The sequence below is a fragment of the Nothobranchius furzeri genome, chromosome 16, assembly GCF_043380555.1.
Source record: "Nothobranchius furzeri strain GRZ-AD chromosome 16, NfurGRZ-RIMD1, whole genome shotgun sequence".
NCBI lineage: Eukaryota > Metazoa > Chordata > Actinopteri > Cyprinodontiformes > Nothobranchiidae > Nothobranchius > Nothobranchius furzeri.
The window spans coordinates 40,694,443-40,721,678 of record NC_091756.1 but is presented as its reverse complement, the minus strand read 5'-3'; the positions used below and the strand labels follow the sequence as shown (position 1 = coordinate 40,721,678).

The 27,236-nt window shown below is 43.8% G+C and overlaps 1 protein-coding gene across 2 annotated transcripts; it reads left to right on the top strand.

The window, feature by feature from the left end:
- Window positions 1-549: 549 nt before the first annotated feature.
- LOC107387842 (zinc finger protein ZFP2) lies at window positions 550-21,549 on the top strand. Of its 2 annotated transcripts, XM_015963056.3 has the most exons (4): window positions 550-781; window positions 2,310-2,561; window positions 4,755-5,936; window positions 20,335-21,549. In XM_015963056.3, exons 1-4 carry the CDS (start codon window positions 745-747, stop codon window positions 21,366-21,368), a joined length of 2,505 nt encoding a protein of 834 aa, XP_015818542.3. In that variant the 5' UTR covers window positions 550-744; the 3' UTR covers window positions 21,369-21,549. The 2 variants fall into 2 exon arrangements, with proteins under 2 accessions (XP_015818542.3, XP_015818540.3); XM_015963054.3 differs by lacking the exons at window positions 550-781; window positions 2,310-2,561; window positions 4,755-5,936 and adding exons at window positions 10,064-10,249; window positions 12,501-12,752 and having other exon boundaries at window positions 19,822-21,549.
- The last annotated feature ends 5,687 nt before the right edge of the window (window positions 21,550-27,236 follow it).

Genomic DNA, 27,236 nt, shown 5'->3' with positions numbered 1-27,236 from the left:
GAAGCATGGTGCTGGAAGTGTCATGGGCCATGACACTTCCAGCACCATGCTTGTACAGGCGTATCTGGCTGCAGATATTGGTCATGCCCATGCCATGACCAATATCCAGTGACCAAAGCCTACTGGTTGTGCAGCACCAGGCTAAAGACCAAAGGTGACAGATCATTTGCTGCTGTGGCCCCCAGACTTTGGAATGCTCTCCCTCTATGCCTGAGGTCAGTGGACTCAGTGGTCTTCAAAAAGCAGCTGAAAACTCACTGGTTCAAGCTTGCTTTTGTGTGACCTTCATCACCAACCTCTCCTTGTTCTGCTCATTCTATTAGTTCTGCCTTTCCCAGGATACACTGATTTCCCTCTTTCCTATTCATTTTCTCTTTCCCTTTCCTTACAATTTTAGCGCCTCGTGTTTTTTTGGGAGGCACTTTAGAAAAGATAATTTTATTTTCTTTTTTTAATTCTTCATAACATTCTTGCTCACACTTTATACCAGTAGGTGGCGGTAATGCACCACTTCATTGTTTTGCTAACTGAATACAAAAACCAAGAAGGAGACGACTGACTGTTAGCCATGTTAGCTGCTTGTTCTTTGGGCTTGTGAGGTCAACATTTTCGTTTCTGCTCTAGAAATGTTTATCAACGCTGATTAAGTTTATCAGCAAGCGACTAGGTGTTGAGCAAATATTCACAAAGTCTGAAAAAGCCACCGTCCACGAAGGGATCGATCGTCATCGCAGACAGTGGGATATGAGCTGGAAACCACAGATCAACTCCTACAGAATAGGTATGAAACACCAGCGGCACTCGTGTGGTTTTACTGAGAAAATCTTAAGAAGGTCTGAATGTTTGTGTCTGTAAACAACAAACCTGCAGTACCCATATGTCCCATCCACGAAGTAAATAAGATTTTGAATCATTAAATCTTACTGAAACTGTGTCTAGCTCTGTAGCTGATCAGACTACACATCTGCCTGCTTTCAGTTCTTTAGTAGAACTATGTGTGCTTATTTATGAATATATGTTTTTCATTTCATTTAATTATAGAAAAAAACATAAAACCTGAAGCTGCAGATATATACAACCAAGAATGAAAGGGAGCAGAAAGAATAGAAACTTCTTAATCTCCGCCCCTTTGTTTATCAGTAGCCACGTTTACATGCGCATATTTAATCGGATTAAATGCTTGGTCCATATGTACGCATGGCATGATCATGGATCATTTCAGTTCGTGTCCATGTGAACAGAGATTCGGAAATTCCGATCAACCAAGATTTCAATCAGATTGAGGAAATTTGGCACATGTAAACGCAGCTAGTGAAACAATAACAAACAAACAAACAAACAAAAAACTATCACAGTCTTTCATTGTTAAATGTGCTGTGGCACACAGTTCAGTCTACAGCAGTTAGTAGATATCTGCTCTGACTATGGAGTAGAACACAGCATTCTGTATAAAGTGTGCTTTTGATTTGCTGGCCAAGGAGGATATTTTTATCTGTCAAATGTCACGATTATCACCAAGAAAGTCAAATATCTTGATCATATCATCACAGAGGACATGAGAGATGATGACATGGGCAGTGCTGTATGTTTAATGTTCAGGGAAATACACCCGCTCTTAAGTTTGGGTCTTGTTCTGATAAAAGTAAAGATAACCTTGTTTAAGGCTTACTGGACACCACTGTACACGGCCCACCAATGGACTAAAGTAATATGGAACATTCTAATAAAAAGCTATATTCTGATTCTGAATCCACAAGATGTTCTAACGGTAAATACTGTTGTAAAATAAACTTATTAGTAGAAATGAGTCCTTATTCTTTATGATTTGTCACTGAACATGGTGCTGTAACATGTCAGCAGTTCTGCTGTTGCGATACCCCCTCCTGAACACCAGAGTTCGCCAGAGTGTCCGTGTTCCATATTCAACCATAAAATTTACATTGCGTAAGGGCTCCACAACTCATTGTTTGTTTAAAAAAAATTGTAAAAACAATTTGTTTTAGCAAAAACTTTAATTCCTAGTTTCTTAGTTCAAATTTTAGCTTTTCTTTAACATTTCTTTTTTATGGTCAGCCCTTAATTCAACTACGTGGTTTTTATAATCCTTACATGTTTTATTATTCACCAGTGGTCCTTTGAGATCTTCACTTGTAAATGGCATTTTACATTAAATTTATTTATTATTATTATTATTATTAATAATAATAATAATAATAATAATAAAACTTCTTTAGTTGTATCTAATGATTAAAGTGAAGCGTGCTTTCTTCACATGCCATCTGGCCACATCATTTTCTTTGGTCTTTTAGCGTGTCCAGAAGTCCCACAGGATCATGTCTGGGACAAGGAGGAGGTCGTGACTGGCCAGCAGCGCTGTAAGCAGGGGACCTCCTCCAGTTTGGACCACAAGGAACCAGAACCTCTACTGATGAAAGAGGAACAGCAGGAAGTTTGCATCAGTCAACATGAAGGGCTGTTAATTCTGAAGCAGGAAAATGTTCCTTTCATGGTGACTGCTCCTCCTGAAGAAACGGACTGCTGTAAACCAGAACCTCTGAAAGGTAACTAGACTAAACAGTTCACATTCACACAGGTGATAATCCATATTCATGTGAATCATGTGGTAAGTGTTTCAGATTAGTAACTTGACTCATTAAATGAGGACTCACACAGGTAGGTCTCTCTCTTCTTCTTTCAAACAGTATCTGGGACAAGGGGTGTGTGCTGACTCTCCTGCTCTGCACCCTTGTTCACCCGTAACTGCTCCTCCTCTTTCCCCTCCAATGTCATAGTCAAGTTCACCGATGACACTACAGTGCTCTGACTCATCACCATTGATAATAAGACAGATAAAAAAACAAGGTCCAACATCTGGCGTCATGGTGTACCAGCAATAACAATTCATTTCAGTTTATTTATATAGCGACAAATCACGACAAGAGTCGTCTCAAGGCATTTCACACAGTAAACATTCCAATACAGGTCAGTTCATTAAGCCAATCAGTAAAAAGTTTCCTATATAAGGAACCCAGCAGGTTGCATCGAGTCCCTGACTGGTGTCGGTGTCTTTACAGCAACCCTCATACTAAGCAAGCATGCAGCGACAGTGGAGAAGAAACCTCCAGAGGATCATGCAAATTTGCAAACGACTGTTGTTTTTTGTCAGAATTGTAAGAATGACAGTATCGCCACACTGCTGTATGGGTTTGAGAGGGGAGGGCTTGGTGATGGAGCTCGCTTGGGTCTGTGTTGGTTAGGTTTAAGTATTGATTGATGTCCAACCAGGAGGAGGCCTAAAGGTAGACCCAGGACACGTTGGAGGGATTCTGTCTCTAAGCAGGCCAGGGAATGCCTTGGGATTCCCCCAGAGGAGCTGGCCGAAGTGGCTGGGGAGAGGGATGTCTGGGCGTCTCTGCATAGGCTGCTGCCCCCATGACCTGACCCTGGATAAGTGGATGATAATGAATGGATGGAAAAGTAATCAAAACAGACTATTACTAAACAAATGTTTCTGACATTTAACCTTTTCTTACATATGGTTTTAAAATGTTGCTTCTCTTCCTCCTGGCTGAACCAGTTTTAACATTACACATGAATCCCAAACTAAACAACCCAGTGTCAAACAGATCAAGTATAGTCCCACCTCTTTCTCCCAACAGAACCTGGAGATAATATTCCCTCCAAACAAAAAATCCACACATCTGTTTGTACAGAGAAACCAAGTCCTAAAACAACTACTAGGGTGTTACTTCCCCGACAGGTTTTAAAATGTGAAGGAGGGGGTAACATAAGAATTGCAACAGTGGATTTAAAATGGGTTTTATTGTTGTAAAAGGTTCTAAAAACAAGTGCAAACAGATGGCGAGCATTATTAAAATAATGCAAAACGAAAAATTCACTATAAGGTTAACAGTTAAAGGACAACTTATCAACTATATAAAACACCTGGTTAAAACTCATGTTAAAAGTTTTACCAAAACAGAAGGTGTTTAAAACCAGAGTCAATAAAATTGCATCCAAGTTAACCTTCAAAACAATCCCTCTGGATCACTCAAAGCTTTACCCTCTTAAAAGCTCATCACTCAGAGTTTAAACTTAAAAAGTAAAAACTCATCACAAACAAAGGGGTTGAAAACAAACTGAGGCCTGGAGGACAGCAGGACCCCTGTACTGCTGCCTCAGACTGCTGAAGGCACAGACTTTTTATCCCAGGTGTGGGTCATCAGGAGGATTCAGCTCAGCTGTGCTCCTCAGCAGCCTGGAGGAGAGGAGGAGGAGGGGCGGTGTTGGGCTGATCACCAGGGCTGGGTGGTCCTGGCTCCTGCATCCCAATGGCCAGGCTGGTAGCCGTAACATAGGGCTAGTCCCCAAAACGTACACAACTAAATATAAAGGTAACACAGTGATAGTCCCAACGCCATCCAGCAGCAAAGAAAGGAGAGAAAAATAAAACACAAAATTAGTCTATCAACCATGTCAAAATAAAACAAGCCACCCTGACCCTGGCAACCAGTGGGAACACCACACAGAACAAGCCATCACAGGCGTCCAAAACTACAGCAGGGTGTCACAATACAGCCTTTACACCGAAGTGTTCAGTTGTTCTACCTGGTGGGGATATTTTCCTTCACATAAACCATGGCTTGGTTGTTATTTCCCAAAACATCGTTAGATGCAACAGATGATAAAAGTAAAGCTTTCTTTTTATATTGCCACGTTAATCAGCATTTTGTTTGGTCTGTGTTTTTGTCCAGAAGTCCCACTGCATCATGTCTGCAAAAAGGAAAAGGTTGTGACTGACCTGCAGCTCTGTGAGCCGGAGACCACCTCTAGTTTGGACCAGAAGGAACCAAAACCTCTTCTAATGAAAGAGGAACAGCAGGAACTCTGCATCAATCAGCATGAAGGGCCGTTCAGTCTGAAACAGGAACGTGTTCCCTCCATGGTGACTGCTCCTTCTGAAGAAACAGACTGGTGTAAACCAGGACCAGACAGGAACCAACCCTTGTGTCAGAGTTCTGCTGAAGCTGAGAACCAAGATCAGGATGGATGCTGGAGTGAAAACTCAGAATCAAACAACAGTGATAATGAACTGATACAAAATAAAAGACAAAGACAAACTAAAGATACACACAGAGAATGTGTAGATAGTCCCAAAAGGCTCAAAGGAACTCACACAGGTGATAGGCCATTCACATGTGAAACGTGTGGTAAATGCTTCTCTGAGAGAAAAATCTTGACTGTTCACCGAAAGACCCACACTGGCGATAAGCCATATCATTGTGAAGCTTGTGGTAAATGTTTCTGTCAGAGTAGTCAGCTGACCCATCACATGAGAACTCACACAGGCGAGAAGCCGTTCACATGTGAAACTTGTGGTGATTGTTTCTCTCACAGTAGTAACTTGACCCATCACATGAGAACTCACACAGGTGAGAAGCCGTTCACATGTGAAACGTGTGGTAAGTGTTTCTCTCTGAGAGGTAACTTAACTAAACACATGGCAACTCACACAGGTGAGAAGCCATTTTCATGTGAAACTTGTGGTAAATGTTTCTCTCAGAGAAATAGCTTGGTTGTTCACATGAGGACTCACACAGGTGAGAAGCCATATTCATGTGAAATTTGTGGTTATTGTTGCTCTCACAGTAATTCCTTGACTAATCACATGAAAATTCACACAGACGAGAAACCATATTCATGTGAAACTTGTGGTTATCGTTGCTCTCTCAGCAGTACCTTGACCAATCACATGAGAACTCACACAGGTGAGAATCCGTTTTCATGTGAAACTTGTGGTAAAGTTTTCTCTCAGAGAAATATGTTGGCGGTTCACATGAGAACTCACAGAGGTGAGAATCCATATTCATGTGAAACTTGTGGTAAATTTTACTTTGATGAATTTGACTTGACTACTCACATGAGAACTCACACAGGTGAGAAGCCTTATTCTTGTGAAACTTGTGGTAAATGTTTATCTTCTAAAAAAGGCTTGACTAAACACATGATAATTCACACAGTTAAGAAGCCATATTCATGTGAAGCCTGTGGTAAATGTTTCACTGATAAAAGTGACTTGACTAAACACATGAGAACTAAAAAGTTTCTCTCAGAGTGGTCGCTTGACTGATGACATTAGGACTCACAAGGGTGAGAAGCAATATTCGTGCAAAACTTGTGGATAATGGTTGAATATTGAACACAAGCACTCTGGCAAACTGGTGTTCAGAGGTCGTATCGCGACAACAGAACTAGTTTTCCAGCCGTTAGGCTGTTGGTTCACTGCTGACACATGCTGTACACAACAACATGTAAATGCAATCAAATCAAAAGGCAAAAATGAATAAAATAAAGGAATGAAAAAGCATTTTTAGTTTTATTTTAAAAGTCTCAAGAGGGTTTGATTGTCCGACCACAAGTGGCAATTGGTTCCATTGCCTCTGCCCCATTACTCCAGGTCTTACATTTGTCTGTGGAACAACCAATGAACCCATATCAGCAGACCGCAGAAAATGTACTGGGGCATAGAAGTGCAAGAGCTCAAACAAGAAAAAGAGGTAGTGCCATACAGGGACTTAAAAACCAGTGTGAACTTTAACATTGAAATTTCCCATGAGAATGAAGTCCAGGTTTCATTGTGGGCAATGACAGGGAGACCTGGAGAGGAGCAGTTGGGGGGAATGGCCTGCCTGATCTAAATCTGTGAGGTGTTTTGTTTTTGGACCTCTGTGCTTCTCATGGATTGTCCATAATGAACACGATGTTCAGGCATAAAGGTGTCCATATGATCAATTTTGTTGTCATGTTATCTGATATGTGGCCACATTTTTTAGACTCTCAGACAAAGAGAGGAGCAGAACTGTCAACTGACCACTACCTGGTGGGGAGTTGGCTTTGATGGTGGAGGAGCATACCGGTCAGACTTGGCAGGCCTAAACGTATTGTGAGGGTCTGCTGGGAATGTCTGGCAGCCTCCTGTCAGAGGGAGTTTCAATTCCAACCTCCGACAAAATTTTGAACATCTGGGAGAGGGCAGGGGACATTGAGTCTGAGTGGGCCATGTTCCATGCTTCTATCATCAAGACAGCCGACCAGAGCTGTGGCCGCAGGGTCACCGAGCGGTGACTGTTGTGGCAACCCCCAAACCTGCTGGTGGACACAAGTGATTAGGGAGGCTGTCAAGCTAAAGAAAGAGTACTATTGGGTCTTTTTGGTCTGTGTAACTATGGGTACTGGCAGTTTAAGCAGAATGCGGCTCGGATTGTCGCGGAAGCAAAAACTCGGGTGTGGGAGGAGTTCGGTGAGACCATGAAGCAAGACTTCTGTACGGCTTTGAGGAGATTCTGGTCAACCATCTTGCGCCTCAGGAGGGAAAAGCAGTGTGCTACCATACCAACCCAATTTATAGTGGGAATGGTGTGCTGCTGACCTTGACTCGGGACATAGAGGATTGGTGGGCGTAGTGCTTCAAAGACCTCCTCAATCCCACTGGCATGTCTTTTAGTGAGGAAGCAGAGTCTGGGGACTTTGGTTTGGGTTCTCCAATCTCTGGTGCTGAGGTCACTGGTGGTCAAAAAGCTCCCTGGTGGCAAGACACTGGAGGTGGATGTGATCCGCCCAGAGTTCCTTAAGGCTCTGGATGTTGTGGTGCTGCAGTATTGCGTGGACATTGGGGCCATTTTTCATTTAATTTTATTTCACTTTATTTGTAAAGGCCCTTCCACGACCTTATCGGATGCCCAAGGTGCTGGACAATCAACAAGTACAAGTTAAACAGAATAAATCATAAACCCTAATAAAAAAGACCACATTATATATAGGACAATGAAGCCACGCTACAACATCTGTTGTTGGAAAGCCATGACATAAAAATGCATCATCAAATGAGACTTAAAAACCAGCAAGGAAGGTGACTGAAGCACGGTTAGAGGCAGTCCATTCCATAGCCTCGGAGCCAACACAAAGAATGCACAATCCCCTTGTGACTTGCAGGGCTCCATCAAATTAAACCCATCTCTCCTCAAAAGATTTAGGAAGCAAATAAGCCATTTGGTTGCCAGTAAAGATATAATGTTTACATATTTACGGAATCACCACTCTGCCGTAGTGTTTGTTTGTTGTTGTTGTAATTTTCCAGATGCTTTACATTGATGCTGTGTGTGATTTCCTGTCCATCCCTATGTTAACTATGGAGATCGACACCTCCCAGGAGCTTTTAGCAAAAAGAGAACCCGATCCTATCTACAGCAGTTTGATGAGAAGATTCTGGGATGAATCTGAAACATTTCAGACTGGTGTGAATCTAACCATAGACTATGAGGACTTCCATTTGACGTAAAGATGTTCCGCTGACGTAACATGATGCTCTTGGTGTGACTTGGTGCATAGGACTGGATTCTATTTTGGCCACAACACGCTTCTGGGATGCATCAAGCTTTGTAGTTATAATAAGGCTGGACAGGAAATCAGACATGGTATCAGTGTAAAGCGTCTAGTAAATTTTAAACAATAGACTATTGCAGAGTTATAATCCCTTAAAACATTACGTCTTTATCGGTGACCAAATGGCTTATTTCCTCCCTGCATCTTTTGAGGAGAGAAACAATGTGTTTTTTAGCATGGGCAACATTTTCATCCTGTTGGAGGAGAATCACAACAATATATATGACACTACATGGTCATTTTACAAAGACAACACCAAAAATGAGATGGCATGTGCCAAAATATCAACAATTATGGAAGTGAATGTAAGTTTAAAAACTTAACATGTAAAAAAAGTGATTTTAAAGCATACGGCCTCTTCTCTTGTGATTTTCCAACTACATGGAATAAAATCACGTTGCTGTTGTAATGTGCTGCAGGTGCACACATGCTAATTGGGAGACACACAAGTGAGAAGCCTTTTCCATGTCTGATCCGTGGACAGAGACTCAGACATCTTTAACTTGTCCATCTTCACTGGCTGCCAGTCAACCTCAGGGTTCATTTAAATGGACAAGCACTATCATACATTGGTGATCTTCTCAGTCCCTACACCACCAGCAGGTCCCTGAGGTCCAGTGACCAAAGTCTACTGGTTGAGCTACCATCAGGGACAAGAAGAGGCTGCAGCGTGTTGTACGCTCTGCTGAGAAGGTCGTTGGCTGCAAACGTCCCTCTATACAGGACCTGAACACCTCCAAGACATTTGAGCATGCAGGTTGGATCACAGCAGACCTGTCTCACCCTGGACAATGTTTTCGACCTGCTCTCATCTGGCAGGAGGCTCCGATCCATTTGGACCAGAATCTCTCACCACTAGAACAGCTTCTTCCCCTCTGCTGTTGGAATCATGCATAACAATCCTAGGAATGCCCACTCCAGTTGCTTTGTTTCAGTCACCCGACCCTGTGTTGTGTTTGCACCTGACTGTTCCGCTCTGACCGGTACCTACACTGTCTTGTATACATATTAGCTGTTTATCTAATTATTGCCTCTCTACATTATTAATTTTATTGTGTTTATTTCTTAATTCTACTTATCTCTTTTTTAGCACAAAGTACTGCAGCAATTTCCCAATGTTGTGATTCTCAAACACAAACCCTTCTGATTCTGATAGTAATGTGATACTATGTGTAAAGATCAATCAGGTTGATATTCTATATTTATATAGAATCATCACATCTTATTGGTCATAATTAAACCCCCCAATCTCACTACACTACAAATGTGTTAAAGCAATCAAAACAATAGAGCTTTTAAAATGTGGGGAAATGAGATGCAATAACAGTACCAATATGTCAGGCAACGTAATTATCGGCTTTGTGACACCACAATGGAAATACTAAATGAATGTTACACAGTCAGATATGTAAGAGGGAAAAAAGACAACTGATTCTAAACCTTAAAAGACTTCAACCAAATCTAGATTTAATTAATTTACTAGTAGGTAACTAAATCTATGGCAATAATTTACTATCTTAAACAGTCCTCTTCTCTAATCCTTTAACGTTCTTCCTTCATACCAGTAGGTGGCGGTAATGCACCACGTTATTGTTTGACTTCACCGCTAACATAAACCAGGAAGAAGACTGTTAGCTAGATTAGCTTGTTTTGGTTTTTGAGGTAAATGCTAGACTCCTTTCTTTAGAAATGTTTATCAACGCTAATTAACTTTGTCAGTAAGCAACTAGCTGCTAAAGAAATATTCATAAAGTCTGAAAAAGACAGCTGGATATGAGCTGGAAACCACAGATGAGCTACAGAATCGGTATGAAACAGCAGCAGGACTCGTTGGTTTTACTGAGGACATATTCTCAGTAACATCTTGTTGGACTCCGTTTGCATGTGAATTAAATGTTTCATTTGTGAAGCGTTTTGACACTACTGAGGTTAACTCAGTCGGTAAAATTTGTTCTCATTTTGGTGTTTCTACTTTAGATAAATAAAACGTAACATTTGAGGTATTTGGCCCATTTTAAAGTCAGATTTTTATTTTCAGGAGCTCCTATAAATCAGTTTCAAACAGACTAACGGAGTGTCTGTAAAACTATTATTATATTTCATTATTGTCTCGTATAATAGCGGTATTTCACACCATATAGGCATCTGTTAAAAGTATCTCATGCAAAAATTCACATGTCATTTCAGCCATAGTATTTAGCTATATTTATTGCAATGCTTGCAAATTGTAGAATTGCACAAAAATCATTGCATGTTATGCTCCACCCTCAGTCTTTCCCACCCCCCAGTGATAGCATGTAGGATGAAGGAGTTCCTGTATCTGCTGGTCCTTGACTTTGGGAGCAGCAGCTTGTCACTGAACAGGCTCCTCTGGTTATTTGTGATGCAGTGGATGTCTGGTTTGTGGACAGCAGTTTTTTTAAGTGTTCTCTCAGCCAATTTTTCTTGGGAGTCTACTTTAGTCCCGATCACGAGTCCAGCTCTCCTAATCAGTTTCTCCAGCCTGGTGTTGCTCCCCCAGCACACCACTGATTACACAGGCTACTTCAGACTGGTTATCCCCAGGAGCTTCATGCAGATGTTGAAAGACCACAGTCTCCTGGAGAGATAACAGGCTCAAATCATGGCAGTGGCAGCCTGAAAAGGCACTTCCTGTGGCAGCCTTGAGTTGCCACAGTGGGTCACAGACTTTATTGGTCATAGGCTTTTCACATCTAGGTGGGCCCAGCCAAGCCCTAGTGGGTTAAATGTGTTCACATCTGGGTAATCTGTGCATTTCCCGTACCAGATTTTTCTAATTTCTAACCTGCTCCCAGGCAGTCCGCTTTGTATGGAGGTGACACAATTTTTCCTGTCTACCTGAAGAGACTTGCTACCTCTGGAAGTTGTTAAATCGCTGCTTGTTGTATGTTTACTTGACATTTAGCTTGTAAATGGCTTGTAAAATATCTATTATACTGTAAACAAGAAATTTCTCCCATTGTTTACTGTCATTCACTGAATCATGACAAACATGGCCTTTTTCATAAATAAATCACGACAAACACTGTATATTTTTGCTAATAATTATACTACAGTTCTGTATTTATGAGTAAAATCACCTATTTAAAATAAACCATACTTAATTAGCGTGTTACTATACTGTAAACAAGAGCGAAACTGTAGTAACACGCTGTGGTAGGAATATTCGACGAGGAAGCACGGATAGTCAGAATACCAGCTGAGGTTCACACCTAACTACTAGAGGGAACCTCTTTATTTGTGGGTAGAGACAACCAGCGGCGGCTTCCTGCATACACAAGTCATTTATCAGTCTGGATGCAGTGGGGTAAACATCTACTCAAACTGTAGCATGGAACCACCGCTCCAGCCACGGCAGCCCGGGGACACTGCTGTGAGGAGCACACAGCAGTCTCAATGAGAGAGTAGGAAGCAGTAGAGTCTCCAAAAGCAACATGAGTCACAGCCTCTTGTTTAATATTTTAAAGAGTGAGTTACACCATGGGTGGAGACTAACTTCACCCACACTTCCTGTTAGAAAAATGCGCCTAAAGAAGGCATCACCTGGCGGACCAAGATAGCATCACTGAGGCAGTGATTGACAGCAGCCCCGTGTCATGCATGCACTCTGAGTTTCTCAGTTGGAAAAACGAGACATTAACAAGCACATAGTTACACGAACACACACATACACACACACAGACTCACCGCTCAGGAAAAGAGCAAACAGTGAATATGCCACCAGCTGGAGGATTTCCTGTCCACTGTGATCCCTAGAAGAAAGGGGGGAGGAGGATGCATGGAATTCCCTCTCTGTCACGTCCAATGGACCCCACATGTTTTTATTTTTGAGGAGTGAGCACCACCTCACCCCCTACTATGTGGACCCCAAAGGAGAAACCATCAACCCTGCTCAGCCATCCCCTGTCCTGAAGGGGTTATCCATAAGACAGCGGGAGGATTAGTTTTACAATTATCTTTAGTTGTATCTAATGATTAAAGTGAATCGTGCTTTCTTCACATGCCATCTGGCCACATCATTTTCTTTTGTCATTTAGCATGTCCAGAAGTCCCACAGGATCATGTCTGGAAAAAGGAGGAGGTTGTGATTGGCCAGCAGTTCAGTAACCAGGAGACCACCTCCAGTTTGGACCAGAAAGAAACAGAACCTCTACTGATGAAAGAGGAACAGCAGGAACTTTGCATCAGTCAGCATGAAGGGCAGCCCATTCCGAAGCAGGAACATGTTCCTTTCATGGTGACTGCACCTCCTGAAGAAATGGACTGCTGTAAACCAGAACCTCTGAAAGGTAACTAGACTAAACACTTGACACACAGGTGAGAAGCTATACCCATGTGAAACTTGGTAAATGTGTCTCTTAGATTAGTAACTTGACTCTTTAAATGAGGACGGACAGGTAGGTGTCTCCTTTTGTTCTTTCAAACGGTATCTGGGACACTGGTGGAGCCATGAGATACATCAGTTTTGCTGTTGGCCTGAAGACTGTGCCACAGGGGAAATGGGTAAAAGATGAGATTTAGAGATTGATTGATTCTTTAACGACCACACAACCAGGCTGGTGGAATTTGTTTCCATTTCAGCATCTTAGAAGATAGGGTTCCAACATAACACACTGAAAATACAGACAAGCAGATTACAGCTGAACAACATGTAGTGCCAAGCTAATCATCTCCTAAGGTTAAAGATGTGGAACACTGAAAAAAAAAATGTAATCACACTGTCTCTTAACATTCATGGACTCACCTATCTTGACACGCGATGGGGAAGGCTATTGTTTGTTTAGCGTCCAGAAAACAGGATAGAATGTCTCGGCTAGTAGAAGCTAACTATTAATATTAGCAACTCCACCACATAGCATAACTCCTCCAGGTTAGCGTTATTTGTGGTCAGTGTTAGAGAGCAAACAGGGTCAGTGGTAAAGTCGTATTGCCGTTATCCAGTCTGTGACAAGATGTCTAAAAATGTCAGGAAATAAGATGTGCACATCTGAGCTTTTTTGTCCCATGAGTATGACTTACAAGGCATTCATTCCTACTAGGAACCACTGCAAATACATTTACTAAACAAGCGTTCAACACCTTAAAGCATTTTTATAGCAATTGGGATGAACCCGTTCTGGAAATGGGATCCCAGGCAGGTCTGGTAGGGTACCAAGGCCATTACAGACTATAAGAAGTGAGCATCTTCAGCCAACTGTCAATGGAGAGAGGTTTATGGTTGTTCATACTCCCTGCGGAAGTTCACAATGATTTCCTTGGTTTTAATGTTAAAGACTAGGTTACTGTTGGCAAGCTATGATGCCAGACATTGGACCTTGTTCCTATAATCTGTCTCAATTTTGTTGGTGATGAGTCCAAGAACTGTAGTGTCATTGGTGAACTTGACAATGAGGTTGGAGAAAGAGGTAGAGTAGTCACAGCTGAAAACGGTGTAGAGCAGGGAACTCAGCACACACCCCTGGATAGCCCCAGTGTTGATGTCAATGGTGGAGAAGGTGTAATTATCCACTCTAACACACTGTGTGCGATTTGTTAATAAGTCCATGATCCAGGTTCACAGGGTGTTGCTGCGGTCTGGTTGGGGGAGTTTGAAACATAGACAGTATGGCCAAATGGTATTAAAAGCCGAACTACCATCCACAAAGAGAAGCATAAGTGTTTTTGTCCTCCAGATGCTCCAGTAGTGTGTGGAGCACGAAAGCATTGGCATCCTTCATTGAGCTCTCCCTGTAGGCAAACTGACATGGATTGTGTGATAGTAATATGTTTAATGACCAGTCTCTCCAGGCATTTTGCCAGAATGGAAATGAGCGTCACAGGTCTACAGTCTTTCAGACGTGTGACAATAGACTGTTTAGAGCCAATTGTGGTGGCGTTGAAGCAGGCTGGAACCCATGATGTGTGAATTATGGTAGATTTAGGTGAAGACATTCGCTAGCTCTCTGAAGCACATTTTTGAGCACCCGGCCTAGCACTTCATCTGGTCCAGGTGCCTTCCTGATGTTAATAGTGCAGTGGACGCATCTCACCTCATGGGGTTTAGGTGGAAAGAGTGAGCAGTTTTAAATCCTTGGGGGTGATTGTGGCAGAGGACCTATCCTGGGACACTCATGTTGCCTCAGCTGTGGGGAAGGCCCAGCAATGCTATCTAAGGAAGCTGAAGAACAGTCACATTCCCTGACCTCTGATGGCGGATTTTTACAACTGTGCCATCATTAACGTTCTAACTGTCACAATCTGTCCTGTCTCCCCAGCCTCTGTTCAGTCCTGCATCTTTACTAATGCGCTTTCCATTAAAATCCCATTTTTGTAATATTCCTGCCTGCCTGCCTTTTCCCCCTGCATTTTAGATCCTCACCTCAACCACTCACCTCTACTTCGCCCCGCTCTCGTGACAATAACATATGGAATTTTAGTGTGGTTTACCACTTGCACTAAGGTGGACCAGCAGCACTTTTATAAGTAGTCATATTCTGGAGTTTAATTAATTAATTAATTTATTATTTTTATTATTTTTTCAGATAAAACGTGTGTCATTGATAGTAATTTGTTCTCGTAGTTTGGTATTATATTTGGATTTTGCTCTACTTATTGCAGATCTTAGTTTGTATTTGGCAGTAGTTGTCACATTGAGAGGAGGAGGTTAGGACCCAAGATGCAGAAAACACCAGATGACTCGAGGCAGGAGCGGTCTAAAATTAAAATCCTTTTATTAGGACGAGGAACCAAAAAATCCAAAAGGGCAGGAAGTCAAAAACCAAAGTCCTGAACACCAGGAGAACGAAAGCTCACATAGAGCACAAAACCTAGAGGCGAAGCACGAAACAACGCTGACACCAAACAATGGACCGACAAGATATTAAGACACAGACAGGGCTTTATACACTGGGGAGGATGAGAGGGAGATGACCTGCAGGTGTGTGAGGAGAGAGACCAGGTGAAATGAATTACTAATTAGGGAGGAAATAAACATGACCTAAGAATAAAAACTAAAGACAAGAAGAGCAGGAACATAACTAATAATCTAAGGAAAAAACACACTAGAGAGACTAATAACATGAACAGCTGTAACTAAGGAAAATGACCTAAGAATAAAACCTAAAGACCTGAAGGGCAACAAATTTGACTAATATTCTAAGGGGGAAGCTGAAACTAGAGGAAAACACTACAGAAAGAAAAACTACAGGGGCGTGACTAAAAGGGGGGCAAGAGAGCACAGGACCTGGGAGTAGGATGCCTGAATAGGGAAACCTGTGCCCCCTTCAGACAGGCCATGAAAAACGGAAATGTTCCGGAATCTGTCCGTAAGACCTTTCTGTCTGAATACAAACATCCGGATAACGTGTTCCGGAATTTATCCGGACAAAGCCCCTAGTAACAGGTCCGGACTTGTTACGGACAGGGTGGCTGCTTCAGACTGGTGAGGTAAAGTTCCGGACAAGGGGGAGGGGGAGGAGGAGGGGACCGGGGGACGCTGTGCGCACCTATATAACTCGCTGCTGTAGCATGCGGCGAACCACGGCAGCTCGCCTCCTACGGTACCGTCTAGACGCGCGACGGAGCGCTTCACACCGCTTCAGTGATTCCTTTAACCATTGAGCTTCATCATCCAGGTCTCTTATGCGTCTTCTTGTGCGCAGAATTATGCTTAAGCGCCTCGTGATTTTTATCTTGAGAGGCGCTATAGAAATGATATTTTCTTCTTCTTCTTCTTAACATGAGTCTGATTCTCTCCCCACCCCCGCCGCTGTCAGACATCTGGAACTTTTCCCTGCTGTGTGAACGCAGCCGAAAGGACAAGTTCCGGTACAAAAGTGGTGTGTCTGAAAACACAGTTCCGGTTAAAAACCGGATTGAACTGTCCGCAAATGTTCCAGAATGTCTGTCTGAAAAGGGCTCTAGAGGGCTGAAGATCTGGGGGCAAATGGGGAACACCAGGAGACACATGAGGAAGACGCAGAACAAGAACACATGAGGGGGGTAGGAGACACAAAAGGAGAACCTAGAGAGGGATGGAGAACACAAGGAGACACACGAGGGGAGACACAGATGCAGACCATGACAGTAGTGCACAGTGGTCCATCGTTGTTCACAGGAGTCATGTTCTAAACAATAACCCGCAAAAGGCGAAATCTGTAAAGTAACTAGCTTTCTTATTTTTATGCAAAATTCCGCTAAAGGTAAGAATTATCGGATGTATTTACAGTCAGGTCCATAAATACTGGAACATCAACACAATGCTGTAGGGTAATACTACATACTAGAATCAACATTGTTTGCTATCAGTTGTTAATTCTGAGAATGATCAAGCACATTAGCATATGAGCCTATATCATGTATAAATTTCTAAGATACTTATATGTCGATAGAAGTTCATACACCAATTTACTTGGTCTATTTTTAATCCAAAGATTAATGTTTAATTTAAGATAATTAAATTTAATAGCAAAAGTTTATTTTTGAATCAGAAGTTAGGAATCTTTGCTTTTTCAATTACCAGAAATATTTATACCTTTCTTTGTTCCATTTCAAAGAATGAGGCAAGGTTTAAAAATGAAGAATTTATTACTAACAATTTTAAATTTGACGATTCAGAACGACAATTTTAATGGCAATTAAAAATGACAATTCATGAATGACAATTGACCAGCTTTGATATTAAAACTTGTTTTAAAGGCAAACCTGTGGCTGAATGAAAGCTAAATTGAAAATACGAATTTGGATGCGTGGATGGATTCTCAGAAGGTTTCTTTCAGAGAGAGAAGTGCGTTCTGGGTTCACATGATGGTTTTTCAGCTAACTGTTGTTACTTAGAGAAAACAGTATCAGAAGGACGACTCTTCGTGAGGATCCGTAGGTCAAGGGAGGATGGTGTCAGCCTCCAGGTACTCGGTCCGGTAGAGGAGACTCAAGGAACCGACTCTCTGGTCCGAAGATGTCGCCGGGTACACAGTGTCGAGCGTCTGGCTTAACGCCGGGGACACACTGGCCGCGGAAGCGCCATGAAAATGGGACCGCCTTCATTCGGCGCCCTTGTTAAGCTATTCTATAGACCACATGGGCCGCCGAAGCGCCGCGAATCGCCTCGCGCCGGCGCTCCAGCTCGCGCCGTGCAGCGATCATTTCGGCGTCGGCTCTATTTTTTTCGCGAGCCGCGGGTGAATCGCGTCAATTCTGGCAGGAAGTCAAACCTAGACATAAGAGGCAGGTCGGTAAAGTTAACAAAATAAAGCATTTCAAAATAAAATTACGCAATCAAATGTGTTCATAATCAGACACTGCAGAAAAACCACACGAACAAACACATACACACACATCGAACTTGTGTGCGTGTGTGACCGCGTGAAGGGGTGTGTGGTTTTGGGTGTCTTCACGGAGCAAACAGGACAGAGAGGCAGAAAGTCTGAGGCAAGCAGTTAAGATGGATGACTTTAAATTAATTATGGAAGTTGAGAAACACAAGGAGCTGTACGACCCCCGAAAAACATGGTTATTTACGTACCCATTTCTGAAGAAACTGCTAGGATACAGCTGCAGAATTGGAGCGGGTTCCAAGAGATTCAACTGGCAGAAACATAGGTTCACACACACACACACACACACACACACACACACACACACACACACACACACACACACACACACACACACACACACACACACACACACACACAAGGTGTGTCCACGTTCAAGGAAAATATTTATTTATAATATTATTTCACACACACACGTACGCGCGCACGCGCGCACAAACACTCAAACGTAGAGGAAAAGAGCTGAGAAAAGGCAGAGAGGAAATGGAGGACACCAAGTGTCTAAAAGAAAAACTACAGCTGAGCCGAGGCGCGCCTCGACTGGGGCGCGTCTGATCTGAACTGAGGAGCGGCGAGCAGCGGCCGAATTTCGTGAGCGATTCGCTTCTCGGCGCTTCGCGGTGCTTCCGCGGCCGGTGTGTCCCCGGCGTAACTCTGAAGGAGTTTCTCGTCTTGACTCTCAAATCAATAACTCCGAGGAGATTTGCGTCAGCTGATTACAGTTACGTTTATTTGTAGCTATTATCGGCGTGACAGAACAGCTTGGCAGAGGATCAGGGCGGCCATTCCCCTTTCCTCAGGTTGGTGGTGGTTCACGAACTGAAGTGAAAGCTGCTGGAAGTTAGTTTAACAAAGTCCTCAGAACACGCCCACTCTCAGAGCAAGAAAGCTTTGGTCATGAGTCAAAAAACATGTGATGGCAGTTAACCTTTACTCTGGATCAGTTCTGTGTTGGATGGATAAGTGGAAGTTGACCTTCTGATTTGCTGAACAAACATTATCAACCATAATCATAGTAATCATTATTATACCCAAAGCGTAATTAAAATACATTTATACTGAACCAAGTGATTATTTATGATGATTATAATAAACAGTAATAAAGTCAGAGTTCGGACAGGATAAATTCAGAATCTTTATCATTTGGAATCACGATTTGACTGAATGATTTTTTTTCAAGCACCTCTAGCACACATGCATGCACGTGCTCACATAACTGACACACACACTCCGAGTTTTTTAACTTGCCTGTCCGCACGTATTGATACACTCCTCCCAATTCCTGGGCAATGGAGGTTGAAGTCCACGCTAATGAATAGCTGCTGGTCTCCCTCGGATGCATGGGAATTCTCACCCACTTCACTCTCGATGATGTTGTTACTGTCTGAATATGTGCTTTCATGTCAGAGGTGATTTTTTTTTCCTGTAAGCCAGCGCTGTTCCTTGTAGAGAGCATATTTGTTTTTCACTCTTATTGTTCCCCGCCCTTGTGTTACCCATTTTCATTTATCTGCATAATGGGAGCGCTATAATGGCTGCATGCCCACAGTAAAACCGTTTTCCTGTCTACGTGTTTCATGGGCTGCATGTTGGATCTTGGAATGGTTGTACTGAAACTATTTCATTGTATCAGGATGCTGGTGCAATGATAAATAAAGCTACCCTCCCCTAACCTATGCTTAAGTTTAATTTTGAGATCAGACATATACCCTGTTTACAATCAGAGACATGTTTAGGATAGTTTTTGTCGATCTGATTTGTATTTAGACATCAGCTGTCATATGATGCATTTTAAGATGATCTGAATGTTTTTTTCTGTAAAAGAAAAGTACCTGTATGGCCACTCCCTGAATTAAATTAGAATTGTAATCATTAAATCTTATTGCTGTCATTCAGACAGCATGTCTGTTTGCTTTCATTTCTGAAGTATGAGTGAAAATTTGTCAATTTAAGGTTTTGTCATGTTTAGATGCATCGGACTATTAAAGTGAAGAGGTCATTCTTAATGCCACATTCTTCATCTGTTGTCTATTTTTCTGTCCAGAACTCCCACTGCATCATGTCAGGAAAGATGAGAAGGTTATGACTGACCAGCAGCTCTGTAAGCAGGGTACCACCTACAGTTTGGACCACAAGGAACCAGAACATCTACTGATGAAAGAGGAACAGCAGGAACTCTGCATCAATCAGCATGAAGGGCCGTTCAGTCTGAAACAGGAAAATGTTCCCTCCATGGTGACTGCTTCTTCTGAAGAAACTGACTGGTGTAAACCAGAACCAGACAGACACCAACACTTGTGTCAGAGTTCTGCTGAAGTTGAGAACCAAGATCTTGATGGATGCTGGAGTGAAAACTCAGAATCAAACAACAGTGATAATGAACTGATACAAAATAAAAGACAAAGACAAACTATAGATCACGGAGACAGTGTAGATGGTCCCAAGCTAGAAAGACTCAAGGGAACTCACACAGGTGCAAAGACATATTCATGTGAAACTTGTGGTAAATGTTTCTCTCTCGGTAGTACCTTGACTAAACACATGCGAACTCATGCAGGTGAGAAGCCATATTCATGTGAAACTTGTGGTAAACGTTTCTCTCAGAGAATAAACTTGAATGATCACCGGAGGACCCACACTGGCGAGAAGCCATATTCCTGTAAAACTTGTGGTAAATGCTTCTGTCAGAGTAGTCAACTGACTAAACACATGAGAACTCACACAGGTGAGAAGCCGTTCACATGTGAAACATGTGGTAAATGTTTCTCTCAGAGTAGTAACTTGATTCATCACATGAGAACTCATACAGGTGAAAAGCCACATTCCTGTAAAACTTGTGGTGAACGTTTCTGTCAAAGTGGTCAATTGACTCATCACATGAGAACTCATACAGGTGAGAAGCCGTTCACATGTGAAACATGTGGTAAGTGTTTCTCTCTGAGAGGAACCTTAACTAAACACATGAGAACTCACACAGGTGAGAAGCCATTTTCATGTGAAACTTGTGGTAAATGTTTCTCTCAGAGAATAAACTTGGTTGTTCACATGAGGACTCACACAGGTGAGAAGCCATATTCATGTGAAATTTGTGGTTATTGTTGCACTCACAGTAATTCCTTGACTAATCACATGATCATTCACACAGACGAGAAACCATATTCATGTGAAACTTGTGGTTATCGTTGCTCTCTCAGCAGTACCTTGACCAATCACATGAGAACTCACACAGGTGAGAATCCGTTTTCATGTGAAACTTGTGGTAAAGTTTTCTCTCAGAGAAATATGTTGGCGGTTCACATGAGAACTCACAGAGGTGAGAATCCATATTCATGTGAAACTTGTGGTAAATTTTACTTGGATAAATTTGACTTGACTACTCACATGAGAACTCACACAGGTGAGAAGCCTTATTCTTGTGAAACTTGTGGTAAATGTTTATCTTCTAAAAAAGGCTTGACTAGGCACATGGTAATTCACACAGTTAAGAAGCCATATTCATGTGAAGCCTGTGGTAAATGTTTCACTGATAAAAGCGACTTGACTAAACACATGAGAACTAAAAAGTTTCTCTCAGAGTGGTCGCTTGACTGATGACATTAGGACTCACAAGGGTGAGAAGCAATATTCATGTGAGACTTGTGTTTCTCTGAGTAATCATCATCATCATCCTCATCATAAGCCTTTAATCATTAGAGGATTTCCTACATAAGACTGATTCCCAAAGTGCTGTACACAACATAATTTAAATATAATAAATAAAAAGGCGAAAATAAATAAAGGAATAAAATGAGTCTTTAGTTTTATTTTAAAAGCCTCGAGTCTATGCATGTCTCACCTCAAATGGCAATTGGTTCCATAGCCTCGGTCCAACTAAAAAGTCCCCACCACTCCTGGTTTATGTTTTGTCTGTGGGCAACCAGTAAACCCAGATCAGCGGATAGCAGTAAAATGTGCTGGGGCATAGATGGTGTACCATACCAAGTGGTCAAATTGTCACCTTCAAATTGATTAGAAAGTAACCTTTCATTTGCAGACAAAAGCCCAACGTTTGTTTGGCCCCAAATCCAAAGCAATACTCTGCCCCAGTTCTTGCCACTGCAAGAAGACAATGCATTCTCACTCAAGGCTTCATGTAGACTCCTGCATTTTCACTCTGAGGAAAAGTCATCTCGAATTATAAATAACTTTACAGCTTATAAATTGAAATAATCATATGTGTTGAATGAACATGATGTTTAAATCAAATGTTTGAATAATCTGTGCTTTAATCAGTGATGGCTTTAAAGTGATTATTGTTCCTACAGTGATCCATTTCAGATCTTATCTACACCAGATCAGTATGTGTTTGATTTAACAAAAGTTAATCTATCAATATACTCATACACATCATAATAAGATAATTATTAATGTTTACTTCACGTAAGTTTTTTAAAACATTCTCATTCACACAAAGAGTCTCTAAGTAGCTGAAGGATGGTGGGATATCTGAGAAATGTGTCACACGTTCCGGTGAATGAAGCCGAGGTGAGGCGAGGATCCAGACCGGGGAGGAAACAGGCAGACAGGTAGGAATTCTTACACTTATTTAATATGAGACACGCTGGACAATGAAACAATGATCCGACACAAGACACAGAACAGAAGGGGTTTAAATACACGAGGGCCGAGAGCTAAGGTGATTGGGAAACGAGAGGCAGGTGGGAGCAATTAACGGAGACACAAGGCTGAACAAAACGGGGTGACAGGACAGGGTGTGACAGCCCCCCCCCCCCCCCCCCCCCCGAAAAAAAGGGCGGATCCCAGACGCCCACAGGAACAAGGAGCAGGGCGGGAGGAGGGGGACCCAGAGAGAGGGCCAAGAGGAACCGAGGGACCAATGGAGAGGAGGCAGGGACCAGCGGAGTCCGGGGTCCTGCGCCGGGGGCAGAGGAGGAGGAGACGACGGGCACTTGGAGGTCTGAGGCAGAGGAGGAGGCGACGGGCCCTTGGAGGCCTGCGTCTGCGGCAGAGGAGGAGGCGACGGGCTCTTGGAGGCTGGCGTTTACGGCAGAGGAGCTCTGTAGGCTGGACCGGGGACAAAGACTCTGCAGGCTGGACGGGGACAAAGTCTCTGCAGGCTGGACCGGGGACAAAGCCTCTGCAGGCTGGACCGGGGACAAAGCCTCAGGTATTAAAAGCAAACCTGTGTCTGAATGAAAAGCTAAAATGAAATGCGTGGATGATATCTCAGAAGATTTCTTTCACAGGATCTTTCATGGAAGTAAATTCAAAGAGTCCGAGTACAGTGATCCCTCGCTACTTCGTGGTTCATTTATCGCGGATTCACAACTTCGCAGATTTTTTCTTTGGAGCCTTATTCAAGGGAAATTTGCCGATTTGCGGAATTTTTCACCGATTCGCGTTATTTTTCTATGCAAAATATCAAGAAATTCCTGTTTTTTTTTTCATCAATTTCATCAAAATGCACTTTTTGTAATAAAACTATAAAAAAAACTAAGTAAAAATATTTTTCTATGTAAAGGGAGGGTTTTAAAAGTCTGAATACTGAATACTTACCTGTTAAATAAATACTGTAAATACGGTGTCCCTACTTCGCGGATTTTCACCTATCGCGGCCAGGTCTGGAACGCATCTACCGCGATAAACGAGGGATCACTGTACCCGGCCCGGAGGGTTACCAGGGTCCCACCCTGGAGCCAGGCCTGGGGTTTGGGCCCGTGAGCGAACGCCTGGTGGCCGGGCTTTCACCCATGGGGCCCGGCCGGGCCCAGCCCGAACCGTATACATGGACTCATCCAACTGTGGACCCACCACCCGCAGGAGGAAAAGGAAGGCTCCGGTGCAATGTGGATCGGGTGGCAGACCAAGGCAGGAGCCTTGGCGGTCCGATCCCCGGACAAGAAAACTGGTTTTTGGGACATGGAACATCACCTCGCTGGCGGGGAAGGAGCAGGAGCTTGTGGCAGAGATTGAGTGGTACTGGCTTGATATAGTCGGACTCACCTCGACACATAGCATTAGCGCTGGAACCCAAGCCCTTGAGAGGGGTTGGACACTCTCCTTTGCTGGAGTTGCTCCTGGTGAGAGGCGGAGGGCTGGGGTTGGCTTTTTGTTAGCCCCAAGACTCTCTGCCTGTGTGTTGGGGTTTACCCTGGGGGATGAGAGGGTAGCTTCCCTGCGCCTTCGGGTCGGGGAACGGGTCGTGACTGTTGTTTGTGCTTATGGGCCAAATATGAGTTCAGAGTACCCACCCTTTTTGGAGTCCCTGGGACAAGTGCTAGATAGTGCTCCATCAGGGGACTCCATTGTCCTGCTGGGGGACTTCAATGCTCATGTGGGCAATGACAGCTTGACCTGGAGTGGTGTGATTGGGAGGAACAGCCTGCCTAATCTGAACTCAAGTGGTGTTTCGTTATTGGACTTCTGTGCAAGCCGCAGTTAGGCCATAACGAACACCATGTTCAAACATAAGGATGCCCATCGGTACACTTGGTACCAGGGCAGCCTAGGTCGCAGGTCGATGATAGACTTTGTGGTCGTATCATCTGTTTTGGACACCCAAGTGAAGAGAGGAGCGGAGCTGTCAACTGATCACCACCTGGTTGATTGTTGAGGTGGCTGTTGCTAGCTGTGGTCGCAAGGTGGCCGGTGCCAGTCGTGGTGGCAAACCCCGTACCCGCTGGTGGACACCAGAGGTAAGGGGAGCCGTCAGGCTGAAGAAGGAGGCCTACAGGGCGTGGCCGGTCTGTGCTCCTCAATCCCACCTATGTGCATTCTGAGGAGGAACCAGAGCCGGGAGACCTGGGGATGGACTGTCCAATCTCGGGGACAGAAGCTGCTGAGGTAGTCAAACAACTACACAGCAGCGGAGCCCCAGGGGCGGATGAGGTTTGTCCTGGGTATCTCAAGGCTATGGATGTTGTAGGGCTGTCATGGTTGACACGTCTCTGCAACATTGCGTGGTTATCGGGGGCAGTTCCTGTGGAGTGGCAGACCGGGGTGGTGATCCCCATCTTTTAGAAGGGTGACCTGAGGGTGTGTTCCAACTATAGGGGGATCACACTTCTCAGCCTCCCTGGAAAGGTCTACTCCAAGGTACTGGAGAGGAGGGTCCGATCGACAGTTGAATCTCAGATTGAGGAGGAGCAATGTGGTTTTCGTCCTGGCCGTGGAACTGTGAACCAGCTCTATACCCTTGCAAGGGTGATGGAGGGGGCATGGGAGTTTGCCCAACACATGTTTTGTGGATTTGGAGAAGGCTTATGACCGTGTCCCCAGGGGCACCCTGTGGGGGACGCTCCAGGAGTATGGGGTGGGTGGCTTTCTGTTAAGGGCCATTCAGTCCCTTTATCAGAGGAGCGTGAGTTTGGTCTGCATAGCCGGTAGTAAGTCGGACCTGTTCCCAGTGAGGGCTGGATTCCGGTTCTGTTCATTACCTTTATAGACAAAATTTCTAGGCGCAGCCGTGGTGTGGAGTGTGTCGAGTTTGGTGGCAGGAGAATCTCGTCTCTGCTTTTTGCGGATGATGTGGTCCTCCTAGCTTCATCCAGCTCTGACCTTCAGCTCTTGCTGGGTAGGTTTGCGGCCGAGTGTGAAGTGGCTGGGATGAGGATCAGCACCTCCAAATATGAGACCATGGTTCTCGACCGGAAAAGGGTGGCTTGCCTACTCCGGGTCGGGGGAGAGGTCCTACCTCAAGTGGAGGAGTTTAAGTATCTCAGGTTCTTGTTCACGAGTGAGGGTAGGAGGGATCTGGAGATCGACAGGCGGATTGGTTCAGTATCTGCAGTGATGCGGATGCTGAGCCGATCTGTCGTGGTGAAGAGGGAGCTGAGCCAGAAAGCCAGGCCCTCGATTTACCGGTCGATCTACGTCCCAATCCTCACCTATGGTCATGAGCTTTGGGTAATGACAGAAAGAACAAGATTGCGGATCCAAGCGACCAAAATGAGTTTCCTCCGTAGGGTGGCTGGGCTCAGCCTTAGAGATAGGGTGAGGAGCAAGGACATTCCGGAGGGACTCGGAGTAGAACCGCTGCTCCTCCGGATCGAAAGGAGCCAGTTGAGGTGGTTTGGGCATCTGGTCAGGATGCCTCCTGGACGCCTCCCCGGGGAGGTGTTTCTGGCATGTCCTGCCGGCAGGAGGCCCCCGGATCGACCCAGGACACGTTGGAGAGGTTACATCTCCATTCTGGTCCGGGAACACCTTGGGGTCCTGCCGGAGGAGCTGGTGAAAAAGGCTGGTGGAGAAGGCCAGGGAGAGGACGGTCTGGAGCTCCCTAGTTGGGATGCTGCCCCCGCGACCCAGACCCAGATAAGCGGAGGAAGACGACAAGGATGATTTCTTTCAGAGAGAGAAACACGTTCTGGGTGAAAAATATTGTTTTGCAGCTAACTGAGTGGTTTCTTAGAGAGAACAGCATCAGACGCCATCTGTCGGAAAGTGTCTGCCTCACCCAGTTCAGGAGACCCTCTGTGGATCCGAGATGTCAGGTGGAGATGGTTTCCTCTGAGCACGAGGTTGGTAGAAGGACCTTAGTGCGACTCAAATCGGTCCTGAGATGTCTCCGGGTCACAATGACTGATGAAACTATTTGCGTCTCAAAATCAATAACTCTGACGGAGTTTTGCGTCAGTTGGTTACAGGTGCGTTTATTCGGAGCAATTCTATCGGCGTGACAGAACAGCTTAGTTGAGGCTCAGGCAGCCGACCCTCGTCCTCTGGTTGGTTCAAGAACTGAACTTGAGCTGCGGAGATTTTAGTTTTAACAAAACCTCAGAACATGCCCTCTCAGCGTCAGAAAGCTTGTTGTTATGGAGCAAAGACATGTGAGAGCAAGTCAACTTTACCCTGGATTCAGTTCTGCATGATGTGTACATGTGCGAATGACCTTCTGGTTACTGATCACACATTACTGATTATCATCAATAATAATTATTATTAATCCAAAGAAAATAAGTCATTTCAGTAATTAAATCCATTTATACTGAACCATGATGATTATTTATGATGATTATCATATGACTGTAATAAACAGTAAAAACAGTTTATTAAAATTATTATTTTAAAATCTTGAAGTGTCCTTCATCTTGGGACGGAACAGCAGACAGATAAAAGATGATGTTTAACAGACTGCACGGCTCCTGATGGATAATCTGTGGAACAAAAGTTACAGCTTGACCCAGCTGGGGAAGTGTGACCTTTGGGTCACAAATATGAGGCCATTCATGTCGCTACAATAGGCTTTGACTGCTGGAGGACACACTGACCACTTTCCACACTCCACTACTTTCTTCTACAATCTGCTCTTTAACTGTATTATTTCCTGCAATTTCAGCTGTTAACTTGATTTTTCTCTGAGTGTTTTTCTCCCCAGAAGAAGCTACAGTGATGTTCTGCTGAGCTGTGGTGCCCTCATGTAGCGGGCCATCGGCTTGAACACTGTTGCTAACCATTTAA